The sequence below is a fragment of the Festucalex cinctus genome, chromosome 8 (assembly GCF_051991245.1).
Source record: "Festucalex cinctus isolate MCC-2025b chromosome 8, RoL_Fcin_1.0, whole genome shotgun sequence".
NCBI lineage: Eukaryota > Metazoa > Chordata > Actinopteri > Syngnathiformes > Syngnathidae > Festucalex > Festucalex cinctus.
In genome coordinates, this window is record NC_135418.1 from 1276179 (window position 1) to 1298208 (window position 22030).

The 22030-nt window shown below is 41.4% G+C and overlaps 2 protein-coding genes and 2 long non-coding RNA genes across 6 annotated transcripts in view; 2 read left to right on the forward strand and 2 right to left on the reverse strand.

The window, feature by feature from the left end:
* Positions 1 to 1861, reverse strand: part of LOC144023574 (uncharacterized) — a 97958-nt gene extending 96097 nt beyond the window's left edge. The window contains exon 1 of the mRNA XM_077529204.1: positions 1665 to 1861. The gene's annotated coding sequence lies outside the window, so the exon portion shown is untranslated. The remainder of the gene's footprint in view (positions 1 to 1664) is intronic.
* LOC144023575 (uncharacterized) lies at positions 1600 to 4911 on the forward strand. Its single transcript, XM_077529205.1, is given in 6 exon segments — positions 1600 to 1617; positions 2816 to 3009; positions 3165 to 3321; positions 4345 to 4407; positions 4410 to 4841; positions 4843 to 4911. Coding segments are annotated over 6 exon segments (933 nt in total).
* Positions 4912 to 17900: 12989 nt separating this feature from the next.
* On the forward strand, positions 17901 to 19297 carry LOC144023895 (uncharacterized). Its single transcript, XR_013284638.1, has 3 exons — positions 17901 to 18302; positions 18673 to 18782; positions 18849 to 19297. It is a non-coding gene; the product is annotated as an uncharacterized LOC144023895 (long non-coding RNA).
* LOC144023894 (uncharacterized) lies at positions 19151 to 21532 on the reverse strand. 3 transcript variants are annotated; one of them, XR_013284637.1, is made up of 6 exons: positions 21298 to 21532; positions 21080 to 21184; positions 20385 to 20635; positions 20021 to 20192; positions 19439 to 19587; positions 19151 to 19336 (listed from the first exon to the last, which is right to left on the reverse strand). It is a non-coding gene; the product is annotated as an uncharacterized LOC144023894 (long non-coding RNA). The 3 variants fall into 3 exon arrangements; XR_013284636.1 differs by lacking the exon at positions 21298 to 21532 and having other exon boundaries at positions 21080 to 21221; XR_013284635.1 differs by lacking the exons at positions 21080 to 21184; positions 21298 to 21532 and having other exon boundaries at positions 20385 to 20702.
* Between the last annotated feature and the right edge of the window lie 498 nt (positions 21533 to 22030).

The following is a 22030-nucleotide window of genomic DNA, read 5'->3' on the forward strand; positions in this document are numbered from 1 at the left end:
TTGCTCTACGTCGCTCTTGTAAAAGCCGAACATGAGTCCCTTTTCTGGGGTCTTCTGGAGCAGACAATGTGCGCGAGTCGGCAGCGTACCGTTTGGCCAAAGTAGCTGATGTGGGGCTCCCGGTGATTTGGAAGCGTCACTTTCCTTCGCTGCCGGTTGGCATGGGTTGGCTTCGCCGCCTGGGAGACCGTGCAAAGGCCTCAGTATACTGCGTCAGGCTCACACGGAGACGTTACGGTGGAGCTCCGCTCCTGCGTTTGCTTTCAAACTTGTGCGCGATACACATCAGATGAATGAATTAACAGGGTTCTTGCAGGAATCACTCAGTGAAATTTTAGACCTTTTTTAGATTTTTTTTTTTTAGGCCATTATGAAATTTTTTTAGACTAACTTCACGACCGACCGAAGGCCCCCCCCCCCCAAAAAAATGGGTCTCATAATTGATTCTCAAAACCATGTCAACTTGTATTGGTTTCAAATATGTCTAAGTGCAGCAAAAGCATACAACATCCATCCATCCATTTTATTGACCGCTTATTCCTCACAAGCGACGCGGGGCGTGCTGGAGCCTATCTCAGCTGGCTCTGGGCAGTAGGCGGGGGACACCCTGGACTGGTTGCCAGCCAATCGCAGGGCGCACAGGGACAAACAACCATCCACACGCACAAGCACACCAAGCGACAATTCGGAGCGCCCAATTAACCTGCCATGCATGTCTTTGGAATGTGGGAGGAGACCAGAGTAGACGGAGAAGACCCATGGAGGCACGGGGAGAACATGCAAAATTTTGTCCCTATTTTTATCTACTCTTCTTCCTCTCAATGTTAACTACTGTTTGTTGATGCTTATGTGTTGCCTTTCCTTGCGTAAAGCACATTGAGTTGCCTTGTGTATGAAATGTGCTATACAAATAAACTTGCCTTGCCCTGCCTATAGCCTACAACCATATTCGCGCCCAAAGTCCCCAACTTTATCTTTTTTGCAAACTTTGCAACGAGCCGAGTGCCTATCGCCGGCTACCTCATCCAACTCATCCAGCTGGAAAAGTCAGGAATTTTGAGCCAGTTCTTGTTGAACTAGCATTTACCCATTTCCTTACAAATTGACTGATCACACTTTCCGTTCTGACTACCTAAAAATAATTGTCCACACTCTCCGTTCAGACAAGCTAACTGCAATATCTTGGCGGAAAGTCCGGAACGTAAACTGTACAGTACCCAGTAGTGCACAGAGTACCGAGCCACCTAATTAACAATGCTACATTCACACATATAGCTAAGGGGCTTTGTAAGTCTGTAGATCCCTCTTGGATTGGCGATTGTTACTTTCAATGAGTTTCTTGCCTGGTTAAATAAAGAAATGAAAAAAAAAAGTTTTGATTAGCTTTACTCGCTAGCATTTCATTGCCGGAGCTGTACAATGTTCACACCCCTGGACGCGGCCGCTTCATTGACATTCGCACACCGGAGATGGAGGCTTTGCTTTGCTTCTACTTATATTATGGCAAAAGTCCTCTCGGAAAAAAAAAAAAAAAAAGTTTCAGTATCGCAATTAACTGGCCACCACTGTGCTAATATGCTTTGGCTAATATCAATAGTGATGTCTTCTGTTGTTTTGGTACACAGTTCAACAAATGTAACAAAAACAAAAACGTGAATACATACCAACCCATATCTGCCAAGTTCGTCGTTCACCACCCTGCCCGTTTGTTTGTTTTTGTCCCGGTAGTGTTAGCTTGACATGATGAGCTCGGGATGTCCGCAGACAGCAACAACGATAATTCCTCCCCCTTCTGTTGTCGTATCTCGCGGCAAAACAAGCCTCGCGCGACACATCTCACCAAACATCTCATTTGCACCGTCCCACGTACCTTCGCTCCCGCCCGCCTGAACTACATTGAACTACAATGCAAACGCACCCCCTCAACTCAAATTTATCATTCACTTTGAGCACGCAAATACAGTAATAGAAACAACGCAACACGCACATTTTTTTGTTCTTTTTTCTTCTTTCTACAGAGCAGACACTTCATGGAACGTAAGGAGCGGATGTACGAATTTTAGACTCGGGAAATAAAATTTTAGACCTGGGATGAAAATATGGCTGTTTCTTAAGACATTTTAGGCCTAAAATTTAACTTTCTGAATTTTAGACTTTTTAAGACTTTTTTAGACCCCGCGGGAACCCTGATTAATTTGTTCATTAATTTATGTGCGTGTTTGCGTGAGTGAAAAGAAACGGGGAAAAAAAAACAGGCGGTGATGTGGACTGCCTGTACGGCTGTTGCGGGCTCCTGTGCGCCTACCGATGTTGTCACATACCGCAGCTTCGCTATAGTAGGGTGATGTCATCAGCAAGCGCGCCAGCCACCAAACGAAGGACCCCAAAACAACGAGCGTAAACAGAAGCGAGCCGCTCAAGGTTAGATGATGTGTATTTATTTATAAGCACCTCGATTTCACGATTTAGCTCATTTTCACATCATGGCACTTTCAATGGACAAATTAATCGAATTAATTCGATTTATCGCCCAGCCCTACCCCAAACTGATTTTTGTGTCTTGAAGACACTGAATGTCTTAAGACATACATATATCCATGCACATCTTAAGATGGTTTGAGACATGGTATCATGACAAGAGCAACACGGATACCACCCGAACAGATTTTTGTGTCTTGAAGACATTGAATGTCTGAAGACATCTTAAGACATATTCCCTTGATCTGAAGACACACACATCTTAAGATGGCTTGAGACTTGATATGATGAGAGAGAAGCATGAGGGTCTCAAGTCACGGATTCTCGTCTGCTGCAGTCTCAAGTCCCCATCCTGGCTCCACAGAAGCCAGTCCTCGTGGGCCTAAAGGTCAAGCTACCGCTCAGCTGCTGTAACCCCTGGCCTCTTCGCCTGTGCTGCACCAAGTCTCTTCGCCTCTGCCATGGCAGCCTCAAGCACATGTTCTTGCTCAGGCGGAGCAAGCCCTGTGGCTGCCTCACAGTCTTGGTCCGGTAACGCAGGCCCCGCCGCCGCCTTCACATCTCCTTCCGGCGGCGTACGACCTGTCACCGTCCTCTTCCCTTCGTCATGTGGCGCAAGCCCAGCGGCCGCTGACATCTGCTCCTGGTTTAGCGTTGCATGATCTGTCACCGTCTGCTGCAATTAGGTGTCCGAGATGCCCTCCTGTCGGGCCCTTCTCGTCTGGCGCCCAGGATGCTCTCCTGACCCGCCCAGTTGGGCCCCTCTCGTCTGGCCAACGGGACGCCCTCCAGTCGAGCCCCTCTTGTCTGGCATCCGGGATGCCCTCCTGTCCCGCCCCGTTGGTGGGCCGTGATCCCTCCCGCTCACCTTTTTTTTGGATCTTTTTGTTTTTTGGACTAATGTTTTTGTTCTGTGGGGTTGGTATTTAATTTGTTTTTTGGTGTGATTGCGGTCTTTTGTCTGTGCTTAGTGTTTTTGTGTTCCTAGTCTCTCCCCTTGTCTCGTTATGTCTAGCCACGTCCACCTATGTGTGTTTTCCCCTCCCTCTGTGGTCAATCAATCAGTGCCCTCAGCCACTTGAGCAGCCCCAGCTGTGTCTTTTCAAGCAATTAGCAGGGATGAATTTAGTATGTGGGCTTTGTTTATTTTTGTATGGGTGCATTGTTGGTGTTATGTGGGTCAAGTAAGTTTTGCCACGTCAAGTTTTGCCACATCTTCAAGCCACACCTTCAAGCTACAGCCAGTCAAGTCAAGTCAAGCCAAATCACTCCCCGTTAGTTAAGGCAAGTCCAGTCCTGTCACGCCACACTCGGTTCAGTCCAGTCCAGTCCAGTCTTGTCACGCCACGCTCGGTTCAGTCCAATCCAGTCCTGTCAGGCCACGCTCAGTTCGGTCCAGACTAGTCCTGTCACGCCACGCTCGGTTCAGTCCAGTCATGTCCAGTCCAGTCACGTCAAAGTCTTGGTTTTCCTGCCCACTGATCTTGTCAATAAATCACCCTACGTTTACTCATTACCTCTGTCTGATAACTGAGTCTCCTCACATTTTGGTCCACATTACTCATGCTGCCTCAAAACCACAACAGTTATGTTAGTCCATAATGAAAGACAAGGACACCGGCATTTATCTCGCTCCTTCTTTACTCTTGCCTTCTCACTGTCCCCCACACCAAGAACCCCATACTTTCCTCCTTCATTCCACTCTATCACCCTTAGCAGAGGGAGGCTGCAAGCATACAATATTATGGACACAACACTGCCTTCAAAAAAGTCCACCTTCGATCCACGTGTATTAAGCTAACTTAGCAGCACATTTTTTAGGTTGTTAGGTGCATAAAAATACATGTGCACCTCACAATCTGTCAGACTACAACTGCTACCATATGCAAAACCAAAGAGCTGTCAAAAGACAACAGGGACAAAACGGTATACCTCTCCACAAGGGTGAAATGGGCTACTGGGCAATTGCCAAGAGCTTGTTGAAAAAAGATCAACTGTTGGAGCAATTGCTAGAACATAGAGAGGGTAATGAAGACTGTCAACCTCCCTTAGACTGGGGCTGGCTCCATGCAATATTTCAAATTCATGGGGTATCAGTGATACTAAGAAAGGCGAGAAATCAGCCCAGAACTACACAGGAGGCGCTGCTCAATGACCTGAAGAGAACCGGAACCATTGTTTCAAAGGTTACTATTGGTAAACATGAAGATGTAATGGCATAAAACGCACGCAAGTTTCCCCTGCTTAAGTCAACTCATGTCCAGGCTAGTTTGAAGTTTAGCAAAAACCATCTGGATGATCCAGAGGAATTATGGGAGAAAGTCATGTGATCAGTTGGGACGAAAATGTGTATTTTTTTTTTGTCATAACTCCAGTTGTCATATTTGGAGGAAGACAACGATTACCATTCCAAGGACACCATCCCTACTGTGAAGCATGGAAGCGTCATGCTTTGGGGCTGTTTTTCTGCACAGGGAATGACTGAGCGTATTAAGATGAAGATGAACAGGGCCATGTATTGCGAGATTTCAGCCAACAACCTCTTTCCCTCAGTCGAGCATTGAAGATGGGTTGTGGTTGGGTCTTCCAACATGGCAATGAACCAAAGCACACAGCCAGTATAATCAAAAAGTGGCTCCGTAAGATGAACAGTCAAACCTCGGTTTTCGAACATAATCCGTTCCAGAAGGCTGTTCTAAAAGCGATTTGTTCGAAATCCGAAACAATTTTTCACATTAGAATTAATGGCAATAATTTTAATCCGTTCCAAATCTAAAAAAAACTTTTAAAAAAATTTTATTTTTATTTTTTTAGCTATTTTACACCATAAACTGCACTGTATACTATTTAACATAAATAGAAAAGGGTAGAAATAGACACTGTTTTATTTAGATATCCTATCTAAAATGATGAAAAAAAAAAATGCAAACATTTCTTTTTTAAATTCAATAGTTCTGCGCACTACTTTCCTCTTTTCTTCACCAAGCTTTACCACTTGCACTTGCTTTCTTTGGACTCATGATTAGGGGTTAATACACGATGCAAAACTACAAAAAAGATTTGCATAAATAACAATGACAGGTCTGCTCCAAACGAACTTTGAACACAAATGTGCTACGGAGGAAGCATTCGAGTTAGCTCGGCTCCTGAGTGAGTCGCGTTCAGGGACGCTCGGCTTTTTTCAGTTTGGTTGAGAGCCGAATTTTTGGACGAGTTCTGAGACATAAAATTCTCAAATTTTCTGGTTGAAAACCGATTTGGTTGAGAACAGAAGTGTTCGAAAACCAAGGTTTGACTGTATATAAATGTTTTGGAGTGGCCTCACCCGTCTCCAGTTCTAAATCCAAAACAAAATCTTTGGAGGGAGCTGAAACTCCGTGTTCCTCAGCGACAGCCCTTAAACCTGAAGATATCTAGAGATGATCTGTACAGAGGAGTGGGCCAAAATTCCTCCTACATTGTGTGCAAACGTGGTAAAGAACTACAGGAAATATTTCACCTCTGTAATTGTAAACAATGGCTTTTGTACCAAATATTAACATGTATTTTTTCACATGTTTAAATACTTATTTCCAGCACTAACATACAAATAAATTCTTAAAAAATCATGGAATATAATTTCCTGAGTTTTTATTGTAGATTTTGCCTCTCACAGTGGACGTGCACCTCTGAGGAAAATTTCAGAACCATCCATAATTTCTAAGAGGTTGAAAAATTTGCAGGGTGTTCAAATACTTATTCTCCTCACTGTAAGATGTAAATGTATATTTAGTGTTTATAATGTGTAAAAACTTGTACAAAAAAAATCTGAATCAAAAACATAGTATCAGTAATACAATGAAAATGCTGTGAAATATGAATATTTACTTTGCAAATCAATTTACCGTGTGCACCCCTAGATTTTCTTTCTGTGCTCCTAAAGTTTTTAAGTTAGGGGCTACCGCGTCCCTGCCAAAAAATGTTAGTCTGCAGCCAGGGCTGTATGTAGAAATGGGTAAACCACCATCAGTGAGTCTTCCCGCGGGGTGGGGCCACCACATCGTTGAGGAATGTCCCACATTGTCCCTCAGAAACATACCCCTTGTTCTCAATTGGGCTTATGAGCAGTTGGTCACCCTAAGCCCAGGCCACTTTGAGGTACTAGAACATTGAAATTCGAATTGTTTTCAAATAGCACAATAAATCTTGACATACGGATTTTTGATTTTTGATTTTTGCCAGGTGTAATGAATGTACAAAGGTAAATGAATTTTCGTCAATGTTGAGACCCTTAAAAATCAGCGTCCTTGTTTTTTTTATTCGTTTGTTTGTTTGTTTGTTTGTTTGTTTGTTTGTTTTGTTTTATACGAGTTGGCCCAACAGCGTTTTATGAAAAATCACAAAGTTCATGTTTCATTACCATGAAGGACTAAACATAAATATGAGGTTGATTTGATTAACCCGCTAGAAGAAAAACATCAAAAAAACAAATGTATTCCCTTTTGCCAGTAGGTTGGCACTACCGCTGCGCTTAAAAATAGTTCTAAGTGTATTCAGGCCTGCACTGTCATCAAATGTGTGAAAGTTTGAGAAGATAGGATCATCTGGGTGAAGTTGATGGCCGGACTAAGAAATCCTCATTAGAAAAAAAAAAATCCTTGCATTTCCTGGTTATTAGGGACACAAATAGCAAAGAAACATGGCAATTAAAAAAAAATAATCTAAAATTGTAGTTTTAGGGATACAAATAGCAAAGAAACATGGCAATTTAAAAAAAAAATCTAAAATTGTAGTTTTTATGAACCTGTGCCATATTGCATCGCTGGCTAAACTGTGACAGGGTTTTGGGGACAAAGTCATGTGGAATCTTGTTTTGGGAATATGTATCCGCAATTTCAAAAGAATTTTTTACATCAAGCATGCTTAATGGGCCACAAACAATAAATAGGCAAAGAAAGTTGTCATAAAATACATGCACAATGACCACTGTGTGAGGATTCAAACACCATCAGGTGTCCTTTTTGTAGTAAGCTTCAAAGCATGGATTGCTTGCCTTGAGACAGAGGAAGATCTTGCATTTCTCACACTTCCATCTGCTCTGACCCTTTGTACAGTACAGACATCGACCTCTGAGCTCACTGTGCACTGGCAAATGTCCTGTTTTGTCATAAAAAGGACACCCTGCAGTCCTCTGCAGGGTGTCCTTTTTCCTGCATCTCTCAACTCCCACTCTTGTATTAGATTAAGGGACAAACATGTCATTGACTTGATACTTCATCCACTGGCAAAGGGACTTGTTGATATTTAACAAGGTCCATGAACTTGTCTTTGTCTACAGAAATCAGTAAAGTTCAGTCACTAATTTACCAATGCCATTCTTTGGTTACCAATACAATAAGGCTTGCTTCAATACTTGTATTTGAACGGTTGCACAATTATATGTCAATGATTCGAGTCATTAAGCTCACTGAAACACAGCATATGTGTAGGAATAATTGTAAATAAGTTATCATACATTTGCTGCATTGAAGAACTGCTTTTGCTTGCAATGAAGAATGCTTTGCCTTGCTCCGCACTCACATTCACAGAGCCTAGGTATCTTAAGATAAGTTATCATACGTTTGCTGCAATGAAGAATCGCTTCTGCTTGAAAAGAAGAATTGCTTCTGCTTGCAATAAAGAATGCTTAAAGACTAATCAGATTGAATCTGGATCCCATGTTTACTGAGATTCTAAGGTCAAAATTCAATCAATGCAACACATACAGTTGAATACCTCAAACTGAATGTTACCTAGCTTACACTGTTAAAACGTGCATACACATGAACGTTTAGTGGAGAATCTGCCACTGCAATGGAACATTTTCATGACATTTCATGGAGTCAACATTTCAAAAATGGCAAACATAACATTTCATAATTCATTGTTCTGTTGCAAAATGTTGGATTCAGAACGTGTGTGGTTGTTTGTGGGGGATGTTATTGGCCTCCCCACACCCCACGGTGGCATGTCCAGGACACAGGAGTGCAGTTCCTTTGGAACTGAGGTTGCAAAAGGTTACAACCGGCCGATAATTGTTACACCTTGCTTTTGCATTTTTAGGATTGGAACACCCAAATAAAAAGACAGGGTGAGGAGAGGATTCTTCAGAGAGTAGGGTAGTGAATTGTATCAGTCAGTTCCTCTCCTTTCTCCTCGCGAGCCTTGAACTGTGTCTTCTCTCCTTTTTGTGTCGTGTTTAATAGATGTCAAACAGGTAAAGCAGACAATATGAATACTACAGCTACTTTGTGTCTGAAATTTTACCTACTGTCTGAGTACACCTTCGAGAGAATGTTGGCAGAGGCAGACAACGTGTGTCCTATTACTCCTAACCCCTCAAACGGCAATAGTATCTGTTTGGTACAGCGAGTGTTTTAGAAATTATTGCTTCCCTTTATTTTTGTTTTTTTCTTCAACAAGTCACTGGATTATGATCAGTAGACATTCATAAACTACATGACAAAAAAAAACAACATTCCAACCTTTGATAAACTAACCAGAAATATGTTGTAAGAGAGGGGTGGTTTAAAAAAAAAAAAAAATCATCTTGCTAGGCATTGCTTGCCCTACGTAAAGTGCATAATCGCGCCCCCCAAAAAGTCTTCAACTGTTTTTTAGTGCAAAACTTATGTACACCAAGTATAAGAGGTTTAATGAATTGAAGTTCATTTCCAAAACTAGAGCTGCGAGCAGCTATAAAGGGCCCTCGCAGCCCGGGCCACGTTGGGGTACTTGCACGTTGGGGAACTCGCACATTGGGGTACTGGCACAATTGGAGCAAAATTTCTTTTAACATGGCATGATAAACCTTTAAATGTGGATTTTTTTTGCCAGGTGTGATGTGTGTGTCAAGCTCAATGGGTTTTGGTGATTGTTAAGATCTGCAAAAATCAGCGTCCTTTTTTATTTTTAGGGAATCAGTTGACCTGATTGGTATTTTTTGCAAAAGTATATATACCCATCAACGCTCGTACTCATTGCACGATGTTGCTTTTATTGTCCATAGAGGCTATCAAAAATAAATAAAACAAAATAAAAAAGTACATATGTTTGGATCGGTCTGATACCAGTGAACATCTTGAGTAGTGGAAAGTAAAAGAATATTCATAAATGACTTAGTTATAACACTTACAATGAGTTCACAAATTTTGTACAAAATACCGTGTTTTTTTGTGTGTGTTTTTTTATGCCTCAAGGACTAGGTGGCGCTGTATTTATAACTGAATTTTGTCATAGAGATACCTTCACGCCTTGGCTATAAATATACGTGTCAAGTTCGGGATTTTTTGAAGCATGTACCGGGGAGTTATTAAGCATATCCTTCATTCACGATACTGCTTTTAACGTCCATAGAGGCTATCAAAAATAAATAAAACTAAATAAAAAAATATGTATGTTTGGATAGGTCTGATGCCAGTGAACATTTTGAGTGGTGGAAAGTAAAAGAATATTCATAAATGACTTAGTTATCACACTGAGAATGAGTTTACAATTTTTGTAAAAATACCGTAAGTGGGGTATTTTTTTTTTTCATGCCTCAAGGGCTAGGTGGCGCTGCATATATAACTGAATGTTGTCATAGAGATACCTTCAGGCCTTGACGATAAACATACATGTCAAGTTTGTGATTTTTTGGAGCATGTACCGGGGAGTTATCAAGCATATCCTTTTTCATTGCGAAACGTGTTTACAATTTTTGTAAAAATACCGTAAGTGGGGTATTTTTTTCATGCCTCAAGGGCTAGGTGGCGCTGCATATATAACTGAATGTTGTCATAGAGATACCTTCAGGCCTTGACTATAAACATACATGTCAAGTTTGGGATTTTTTGGAGCATGTACTGGGGAGTTATTAACTCATTCACTCCCAAAAACGTATACCTTTTTTAGGTTTTTGTTTGCTAGAGTTTTTGTATGAAGGCTTTGATGCAGTTTCTGACCTGAAGTGGTCGCTTAAAGTGATAGTAGTTATTACAAAAAAAAAAAAAAAAAAAAGTGTGCTTCATCTGTTTTATTATGAAACAGATGAAGCACACTTTTTTTTTGTAATAATTACCATCGCTTTCAGCTTCCACTTCAGAAACTGCATCAAAGCCTTCATACAAAAACTCTAGCAAACAAAAACCTAAAAAACGTATAAATACGTCTTTGGGAGTGAATGAGTTAAGCATATCCTTTTTCAGTGCGAAACACAAATTTTGATGCCCCGCCCTCATCATATAGTATTTTGAAAAGTCAAGATTTTTCCCCCTGTAATTGGCTCAGGTCTTGACATGGTCCAGGTCAAGTCTTAACTCAGTCGGATGAAACGTGTAGGAGAAGTGGGCAAAAGTATGCCCCCTGTAAATGTGCAAAAATCGTCAAAAATGGGACATTCAAAAATTCGTAGCTAACTTCCTGTTCATTTTAGCATATGGGTCCAAGAGACTTTTTTTGTAGGTCTTGGGCTCCCTCATACACCTAAAAATATCCGTCGTTCTTGCTTAAACGTACAACCGGGGCTGCTTCGTTAAAAATTTCTAGGGGGCGCTATTGAGCCTTTTTTTCAAAAATAGCACAATCAACAATAAAATATTGCTCATTGTACCAGGCCAGATGTGTGTGCCAAGTTTCATGTGTTTCTGTGCCAGTTTAGGCGCTCAAAATTGGCGTTGTTTTCTTGGCGAACAGCGCTTACCCACGCCCACAGCAATTCGCGAAAACTCACAAACTTCGTGTTGTGACATCGTGAAGACCGAAACCCTCATCTGAGCAAATATGAGGTAGGTCCAGTTAACGTGTTTGGAGAAAAACGTCGAAGAAAATTCGTAAGAAAAAAAAATGCCACTAGGTGGCGCTATCAGTAAGATGAAATATAAGTTCATAGATGTCTTTAGGGCTGGACTCTCATCAAATGTGTGAAATTTTGAGAAGATAGGATCATCTCGGTCAAATTAATGCAGCTTTTATTGTCACGAAAAATCTTCAGACTTTGCGTCACCGTAGAGGCCACGCCCTTTGGCCAAAAGTTACAATATTCGGTGTGGGGCATGATTAACATCTTAAGGCTTTTCTGACCAATTTTCAACTGGATCCCTTCAACGAGCTAAAGCACAGTAGCTAAAAACGTAAAGTATGACATTTATTGTTACCACTAGGTGGTGCTATATGTATAACTGAATTTTATCATATAGATGTTTTCAGGCCGTGACTATTACGTTGCCTGAGAAGTTTCAGTTTTTTTGGAGCTTGAACATGGTAGTTATTAAGCATTTGATCTTTCTGGCCAAATGAAATTTTAAAGGCAATATTTGATGCCCCGCCCCCGTCATATAGTATTTCGAAAAGGCAAGATGTTTTGCCCAGTTGTTCTCTCAGGTCTTGAGATGATAAATGCCAAGTTTGAAGTCAATTGGATGAAAAATGTTTGCAAAGGGGGAAAAAGCATGACCACAGTGAATGTGCCAAAATAGGCCAAAATTGAACATTAAAAAATTCATAGCTCACTTCCTGTACATTTTAGCTACATGGTCCCAATAGACTTTTTTGTGCGTCTCGGCATGCTACACGTGCCTGCCAATTTTCGTTGCTCTAGCTCAAACGTGCCGGGCTTGGTTTTTATTTTTTTTTATTTTTCTACGCTAGGGGGCGATATAGAGTCGCGTTGTTATGACGACTATATAATATCACATTTTTCGCCGGGCCTGAGGAGTGTGCAAAGTTTGGTGAGTTTTCGTGAATGTTTAGGTACCCAAAATCGCGATCGTTTGCGGAGAATAAAGAAAAAGAAGAAGAAGAAGAAGAAGAAGAAGAATTTTTACAAAAATAACAGGGACCTTGCAGCGGTCGCTGCTCGGGCCCTAAAAAAAATCAAACAAACAAAAAAAAACGTCTAAAATTTAAAACATTCTAAAGTTATTGTACCAAGCGGAGACGGTGGCCATTAAAGGGTAGAAGCAGCTTCAATTGTCACAGTCAATCATCGTAATCATCTTAGGTCTCTGTCAAACTCAAGCCTCCCACCAACTCTCAAGGTTCATCCGGTGTTCCATGTTTCTCTGATCAACCCAGCTGTCTCCAGTCCACTGAGCCCGCCGTCGGTGCCGCCTCCTCCTCCTCGGCTGATCGATGGTGAGACAGTTTTTACAGGAAGGGAAATTCTTGATTCTCGGTGGAGAGGGTGGGGGGTGCAGTATTTGGTCGACTGGGAAGGATATGGACCGGAGGACCGCCAATGGATTCCCCACTCCTGGGTTCTTGATCAGTCTTTACTGCGTGAATTGCACTCCATCCACCCGTCTAAACCTGGGGGGCCGCTGTGAGGCGTCCTTTGAGGGGTCCGATATTTTGTTTGAACTGATGTAATCAGCATGTAACCAGCAACTATGTGATGTCAGGAATCTTTAATCTCTTTCGACTGGTAAGAGGCCAATCAATTTTACCCACGTATCAGTCAGCAGCTAATCAGATAAATCCATGTCTGTTCTGCTTCAGCAACCTACCAGGGTTACCCACATGTCTGGCCGCAGCCTATCAGATCCAATTCGCTGACTATAAAAGTCAGACGGAGAAGCGTGTGTTTGCCGGATTATTCCTCTGTTCGCTGTCACAGCCCAAGTTAGTTTCACGCCTCTTGATGTTATGTGAATAAAGCGTTAAATTCTTATTTGTGTGTGCGTTTTTAGGATCCAACTCCAGCACATAACATCTATTGCCTTGCTCCTATTGTGGTTGCCCTCTCCCCTCTGTTCCTCTGTTCGTGTTCCTTCGTCCCGTACTGCGTTCTCTTTCCATCTACCTGAGTTTTTAAAAAGGCACTGTCCAAGCCTCTGATTGGTTAAAAAGAAAACTTGTTTGGGGAAGGCCAGAGCTGCACAGGTGCAGGCAATTGTGGTTTGTTAGGCTGTCAATTTGGATGGAAGTCGATAAAAACAAATGCACTGCAACCAAAACACAGCAAATACAAAATACAGCAAAACAAAAAAAATAACACAAGAAAACAACAAGATTATATAAACCCATGCATAAAAAAATAAAATACAGTACTTGCACCTTATGACACGCACACACATACAATACATGTTAGCAGGAGAGCATTCAGAGCTGCTGTGTGGTCATCTGCAGTTAACTATTCATCACTGCATTGACACGCTGTGCTGATGAAACAGCATTACCCCAATTTGAAACAAGTGGGACTTATTTTCTAGCCTCTGCTTTTTCTCAGCATCCAGATTGCTCAGAGATATCAACTTTCTCTGGGCTGTGTAAAAGATACCATCTAAATCATTAGGAGTCATTCATTGCCATGTGCCACACCGCAGCTCAGGTTCCTGTGACCTCAAGGTCAAGCGGTTTGAGAACTCCCTGTCCTCCAGCACTTCCTCCAAATATTAACAGAGTAGTTATGTAGTCAAAAGCCATGATATAGAACATGTGCTCATTTAGATTATAGCCAATCAGGTGGAGTAGGGAGGTGTGTAGTGGTCGCCATCAGATGGCTGCACCTTAGTGTCTTGTAGAAGGCAGAAAGACAGAGAATTACGAGGCTTACTTACATGGCTGAAATAATGTGGCCATGTGCATGCTGGCTGTAATGCTTTCATTTAACCCAGCTGTTGGGCTCAAAGTTTCAACGCTGATTGCAAAGATTCATTTGGGATTGTTACATTATAGATTTAGACAGAGTATACTTAAGCTTAATTCATTATTATATTATTTAGTAATTATTAATAATAATATAATAATATAATGTAATACAATTATAATACTGATTATAATAAGTTTTATTTATTTGTTTTATTATTATCTCTAATTATATTATCATAACTTAATTATTCTTTCTTTATTGGGGCCCGAGCAGCAACCGCTGCGTAGGTGTCCTAATTGTATCTATAGAAATTATTTTTCTTCTATATTTGGGCGCCCGAGCAGTGACTGCTGTGGAGGTCCCTATTGTATCTGTAGAAATTCTTCTTCTTTATTTTTATCCGAAATGAGTCACATTTTTGGAGACCTAAACATGTTCGAAACCTCATTGAAACGTTTTTAAGTCATGAATGTTGGCAGCAAAATGGCTCTACACCTGGAGTGGAAAAACAAAATAACAGTCCCAGGATGATTGACCTCGGGCTATGAAAATTGGCAGGCACATACAAAAAAATTTGTAGAAGCCATATCCTAAAATGAACAGGAAGTGAGCTATAAAATATTTATAAATGTCCGATTTTGGCCCATTTCTGCACATATACAAGCGTTTTGCTTTTTCCCCACTTCTCCTAGATGTTTCATCCGATTTACTTCAAACTTGCACCATGTAAAGACCTGGAACAAAAAGAGCGGACGAAATCTTCAGTTTTTGAAATACTATATGATGGGAGCTGGCATCAGATTTTGTGTTTCATATTTCCTTCGCTATGAAAGGCAAAATGCTTACAAACGCTTATGCACAAGCTCCGAAAAAATACGGGTTTTTACTTTTGGAGCGACTAACCTTGGGTCCTGTAGTCGCCGTGGATGGAGGTGAGAGATGTTTTTGATACGCTCGACTAATCCAATAATTGTCCACAAAAAAAAAAAATGGCTTCAATGATTTAAACCAAAACAAAGGTGGCAGAAATTATGCTGCTAACTTTATAACTAAATTCTATCTATGAAATTAATGTATGAGTATGTATGCGCGAGTGGTAAAAACCTGTGCTTAAAAGGATTAGGGAGGGAGGGTGGACAGGTTCAGGCAGTGCCTACCCTGCCACCTGTGGTCATCTACTGCAAATAGCAAAAATAACATGTGGCTCCTACACCGTATCATCAAAAAAACACAAGTGACCAAGTGCCATTGAAAGCCATGCATGCTCATGCCATCACACAACACCACTATGTTTACAGAAGATGTGGTGTGCTTTGGATCATGAGCTGTTACAATTCTTCTCCAAACTTTCTTCTTCTCATCATTCTAGTACAGGTTGATCTTAATTTCAACTGTCCAAAGAATGCTGTTCCAGAACTGGACTGACTTTGTCAGGTGTTTTTTGGCAGTCAATTCTGGCCTTTCTATTTTTGAGGCTGGTTATTGGTTTGCGCCTTGTGGTGAATCCTTTGTATTTACTCTCATGATGTCTTCTGTTTATGGTAGACTTACATACTGATACACCTACTTCTTGGAGAGTGTTCTTCACTTGAGTGGATCTTGTGAAGGGGTTTTTCTTCACAATGGAAAGGATTGTGTGATCATCCACCACTGTTGTCTTCCATGGATGTCCAGGACTTTTTTGAGTTCACAAACTCACCAGAGCATTTTGTTTTTCTCACAATGTCCCAAACTGTTGATTTGGCCACTCAACATTTCTGCTCTCTCTTTGATGGTTTTGTTCTTTTTTTGTCAGCCTTGGGATGGGCTGCTTCACCTCTATTGAGAGCTCTTTTGACAGCATGTTGTGTGTTCACACCAACAGCTTCGAAATGCAAACGCCACACCTAGAATCAACTCCAGATCTTTTAAACTGCGTATTTGATGACAGGTTAATGAGGGACGGCCCCATGTTTTTATTTTGTTTTATTTTTTGCAGCCTTCTGACTCAATTGTCCAATTACTTTTGGTCCCCTGAAAAAGAGACAGCTACATTTTAACTCTTTGACTGCCAAAGACGTTTCATGCTGATTAGTAAAATTCCAGTGAATGGAATGCGATCTTTCATTTCGTAGCCACATTGTATATGTAGTAAAGGCAAACAATATTCTTTTTGCCTTGAAAGATGAGTTAAAATGCTCAAAAGTGGCTGGCACTGTGGATTTTTTTGTTTTGTTTTTATAACGCCTGGCAGTCAAAGAGTTAAAGAGCTGTAATTCCGAAACCCCTGCTCCAATTTGGATGTCAATACTCTCAAATTAAAGCAGAGACTCTGCACTTTAATTCTATATTGATTATATGATTGTATCCTGGAGATGTTTTTGTCAACAGCTAAAATCGCAAAACTTGTGTCACTGTCTCAATATTTTGGGCCTAACTGTAGGAAAACAGGGAGCATTTTTCACAGCCCCTTGATGGATGGCGGTGGAGCTGAGGATGCGAACGTTGCCGCTAAGCGCGGTGGTAATGCGCGGGATGTGGACTAGATGGAAGTTCGGCGCTTGGAGGAGAGGCAGTTTGGATGAGATAGGAAAATTGGACCATTCTTTTTGCAGCAGCAGCAGCAGCAGCAGCAGCTTGTTTATGAGCTAGCTTATAAGCAAACTTAGCTTGTCGCAAACGTGTGTGACGTCATGCACGTTGAAATCACGTCTCTGATCAACTGCTGAAAGGAGACTGATTCTGTCCTCTTTCATCGATAGGTGCGTTTTCCATTACCCTCAGTTTTGCGCAAAAGCCATGTTTCGCAAAAGCAAGCTGGTAATGGAAACATTGGATTTGCGAAAAAACTCTCGTTAAGCCATACGGACACCGCAAGGATAGAACGCATTCAAGTCAATTCACGCATGCTGAGGTGCGGTGCGTCTGCGGTGCGGAATGACTGCGGCGATACGGAAGATTTTCAAAAGTGTTCTATTTCTTCCGGACGCTGCAGGCGGAATTTCGTGAAGTTGAAGAAATTACACTCGCCGGAGAGGAAATCGGGTGTCTCGCATCACGGTAAATCCGGTATATTTCAAAATAAAACCGTTTGCAAACTCATTTTTTGGGAGGGAAGCTAGCTAGCTACATAGCATGACATGAGTCGGACATATAAGACAAAAAAATGAGCTCAGAATAAATTAAACATGACAAAATAACACTATTTAAACACAAACCATACTTACCCATGGTAGAACAGCCATGGTAGAAGTCCCACAAATAATGTCCAAAAAGCATATCTATGTGACAACAGACAAGCGTGGCTTGTAGTGATGGGAACATAATTCACCCACGAACGTTGGGACGAAGGGGGAGTTCCGGGTGGGAGCAGTTGGTTAGGATGAAAGAATGAAAGGATAAAAGGACGTTGGCCTGTGTGCCTCGCGCAGAGTGTAGAGTTGCTGTTAAACACTGAGAAGCTGATGTCAATAAAACGCCAGTCTTTGGCTCCAGACTTCAACACTCCGCCTCCGACTCCCGTCACTACTCGCTACATTGGTGACCCCGACATCCGCCTCGTTGACGTTTCCGAGGCTGATAATTTGATCAAATTGAGCTACATGGCAAACTCCGCTGATCTCAAGTTACCGGAGTTTTGGGAGTCGGCCGCAGCGACGTGGTTTGTACAAGCTGAAGCTCAGTTTGCCATCCGAGGAATTACGGACGATTCCACGCGCTACTACCACTACCAGCTCGGGAGCTCCACGGCGGCCAGAGCCGTGAGTTTTATCACCTCTCCCCCGGCACGGGATATGTATGCGGGGCTCAAAGCGTACCTCCTTAAAGGCCAAATGTGAAGTAATTTCATAAAATACCATATAGGGTCACAATTGAAGCATTGAAACACTGTCCAACAAATAAAGTATGAAAAAATAATTTATATGTTATATATTTGACGAAATAATCGCTTTTCCGAAGTTCGAGCCTGGCGGGCGACAAACCCGGAAGTGATACGTCACACCGGGAACAGCGATGGCAGCGCTCCATACAGACGCTATACAAAGCCACTCAAACGTCGATTCAGACAGCGATGTCAGCGATAGGTTGAGCGAAAATGAGGAGAACCAAGTTTTTAAAGAGTTGGAGGAAGAGGAGGAGGTTGGCATTTTATACGTTGGACTTTACATGTACGAGCCAAATGCTAATCAGGATGCTGATAATGCGCCCAGACACCTGACATGGAATGGAGACAAGACCCGTCGAAATTACAAGATGGGTAAGATATATAGGCAGTGGTATTTTTTTATGATTTGAAGATGCCAGCATTTGCACATAATTTTATATTTTTGTCTGATGACATTTAAAACAAAAAATAAAATAAATCAGACTGTTTTTAAAGCAGTTACTCAGTACTTGAGTATTCTTTTCAGCAATTTTTATTTTTTTTACTTGTACTTGAGAGATTTATCAATGACTATTTCTTACTTTTGTACATGATTCCGTCCACGTACTTGTATATTTTGAAACAAATGTTTTCATAAACAGAATTATTGACTGATTGGTATAGCAATACACTTGTTCAATAACATTTCTGCTCATGGTGTCATCGCTCAGTATTTTACTTTTTTTTTATATATAAATTTCAGGCGTACTTGTGGTAATTGCCAGCAAATGCCTACAGCTGTAGAATGTGTTTGCTGCCATGAAATTCAAGAAGTAGTGACTACGTCTACAAGGAGAGGAACACTTCAATCAGGTACTGGACTGCATCACTGATCATCCTGGATTCAATGCTGTGTGCCTGAACCCATATGGATTATAGGTGGCATGGATGACCTACAAGCAGCAGTACAAAGGCAAGGCATTTGATGGGCCACAGGATGCCAAGTATAGACATATTGCCGACAGACAATTGGTGCGCTGGTGCTGGAAGTTTCTTGGTCTGGACAACCGTGTTCTGCTCCCAGCATGTTGCAATGTCTTGTATCAGGGCACATTTTCCACCACCAGGAGAAGAGGAGTCAGCTGTATTCAAAGGGTTTCGTGTTTCACAGAGAAATGTTCCAGAACTGTGATTTGTACTGGTTGCATCATAATAAGAATAAACAAATGAGGACAACTTAATACAAGGAATATGATTCTTTATTTCCTGAGGAATCTCGTATGGTGCTCAGCAATAACATTTGACTTGTCCGGTCTGTTCACTGCTGCTGTAAGAAATTGTGGCTCGACTACCACATCATTCGGTTTTGTACTTATTTGGAACGTCAATCACTTTCATCGCCTCTGAAAGGCAGTCAGTCACATAGTCTACAAAAAAAAATAAAAAATCGGGATGATAAATATTTGGGTGACATATGGGTTACACTCAGTAATGCATCTGCCTGGAATTGTTTTTGTTTCATAACTTACCATAAGTTTCATCCACCAATATCTTTCTCAGAGAATAGCCACCACTCTTATATTTGGGATAAACGATGCAGTAGGAGTGTATTCCTTCCTTCGTCACTTTCTGTGGTCTCCCAGCATTTTCATTATAATGCATAGCAGCGAGAATGATTCTGGAATTGAACAAAAATTGCCTTATAAAGAAATTGTCACATTGTGATGAAATAGCTTTATATCTCTAAGTTCTACATTTCATCCATATGTTCTACTAGTCATGGACAAATCACACTTGAAGAAGCACATTATATATATATATATATATATATATATATATATATATATATATATATATATATATATATATATATATATATATATATATATATATATATATATATATGTTTTTTTTCGATTCTTTGAGATGGCATTTTTAGTTGAACAGATGCAGTGGAAATTTAATAAATTTCCATTGCACTAGCTGTTATGTTTAAGCCATGAGCACCATCTAGAGGAGCCTCAAAGCAAGTGCTTCATTACGTTACTTTCCCCCCTCATCACCACTATAGTCTCCATTTCATACTTTCATCAAAGTTTTCTTAAACGCACCTGCTTTTCATTCCTTTGTACGAGAAGTTGTACATCTTTGGGGCAAAGTGATTCACCACACTGTGAAAAGCTTACACACCACTGGTCTGTCCGAGGTGAGACATTTTCATGACATCGTTGACAAACATGGTATTTGTCAGGAGTTCCACCACTGCGACATTGACTTCAGTACCTTCAAATGAATTTCATTTCCTTAGTTTGTTATAAATGTTAGTTGGCATGTGACAGATGTTTGGTTGTTCTACAGATACAAGGTATGACAATATTTATATTTTCAGGTTAAACTAGCAAACAACTCTAAGAATAAAAATATAAATAATACCTGGTAAGTACATAGTGACAAAAACAACTCCGCCTAACTTACTTTTATCCACACTATGTGGTGGCATAACTTCATCATCTTGGCTGTTTGAACAGGATTGATCCTGCAATAACTGACCCTCGTAATCAGCCATTTCTTGTTCAGAGGCAGCTGCAGAGGTGATAGCCTCAGCTACGGCTCGCTTCCTTTCTCGGTTAGCTGCTGCTGCACGCTGGGCAGGTGGATTTTGAATCTGCTGCTGGTCTTGTGGAGGCAGGTGAATTGTTGGGACAGCAGTTGTATTGAGCAATAACCTGCAGAAACATAAGGTGACACTAAAAATATGCGTCGCTCATAAAACCTATAAAACCTACCGGCAAAAATAAATAAATAAATAAAATAAAAAAACAACTATCACATTTCATCTAACCCTGCCTTACCAAATATTTAATTATTTAATGACTCATAAAATGCAGTAAGATTGACATATGATTGGAAGTTTTTCAAAAGGACGTGTCATGTTCTTTGATCAACAAAGCAATGCTGCCAACCTATTGAAATTTACTTTCAGAACAATTTGTCTCACTGCCATTATTACTCATCGTTGATATGAATAGCACCGAGACGTTAGCTTTCGGTTCACGTCGCTAGTTTCTACTGTTCATTCCACAACTGTTGGAAGCTCTGCTTTGTCAAAGTCATCAGTGATCTATCCATAAATTCCACGTTTTTTTCTAAATAATTGTAATCATACTTACTTTTTTTGCAAATCCATTATCATAAGCAGACCGGTTGAGGAAGCAGGCATCTTCGAAGTGTTTGTAACAGAGAACACTCCTCGACGATGGCGTGAAATTCATTCGCTTCGTGCGAATGAAAGTTGACCATTTACGTGCCCTGTTATCTTTTGGCCACTTATACAACTTTTCTTTAGCTTGAGAACAATACATCACCACACATCGCCGGGTCATCTTACCGAGTAGCAATGCAAACAATGCAGTTCAATGGCCGACTTCTCTCGCAACTTCCCGGTGTGACGTCATTTCCGAAAATTTCCGAAGATTGTCGAAGAAAAGCATTTTCGTTGTCAAGGGCGTTGCTATGGGTTAAACTAAGAACCTGAAAGGGTTGCGTCAAAAAAAATAACGAAAATATGCTTACAATGGTTTAGCCATTGGTATTACTCAAAAACATGGTTGGCCAACCTTACTTCACATTTGGTCTTTAAGACCTTCAAGCTTTCACAGCCGGAACGGGCTCGCCGCCTTTTCGCTATCCAGGGCCTGCGGGACAGTAAGCCATCCGAACTAATGGAAAAAATGCTGAACCTGCTTGGCGCAGAGGAGCCGAACTTTTTGTTTATTGAACTGTTTCTGCGCCACATGCCTCCTCATGTCCAGACAGCGCTAGCAAACACTACCATCTTCGAGCCACGTGCTCTTGCGGGGGAAGCTGACCGTTTTTTCCTGGCCACCCAGCGTTAGAACCACGAGGTCTTGGCCTCTGCGCGCGCCTTCCCAGTCCCGGCGGCCGCAACTGCACCTCATAAGGCACGCACTGCTGTGGATGGCCGGTCAGCCCCCAGCTTATGCTATTTTCACGCACGTTTTGGAACCAAGGCGAAGAGGTGCCGCGCCCCTTGCTCCTTTGTTGCGTCGGAAAACGGCAACGCCTCCACTCAGTTGCAGCTGTGAGTGGGGGCGCAAAAT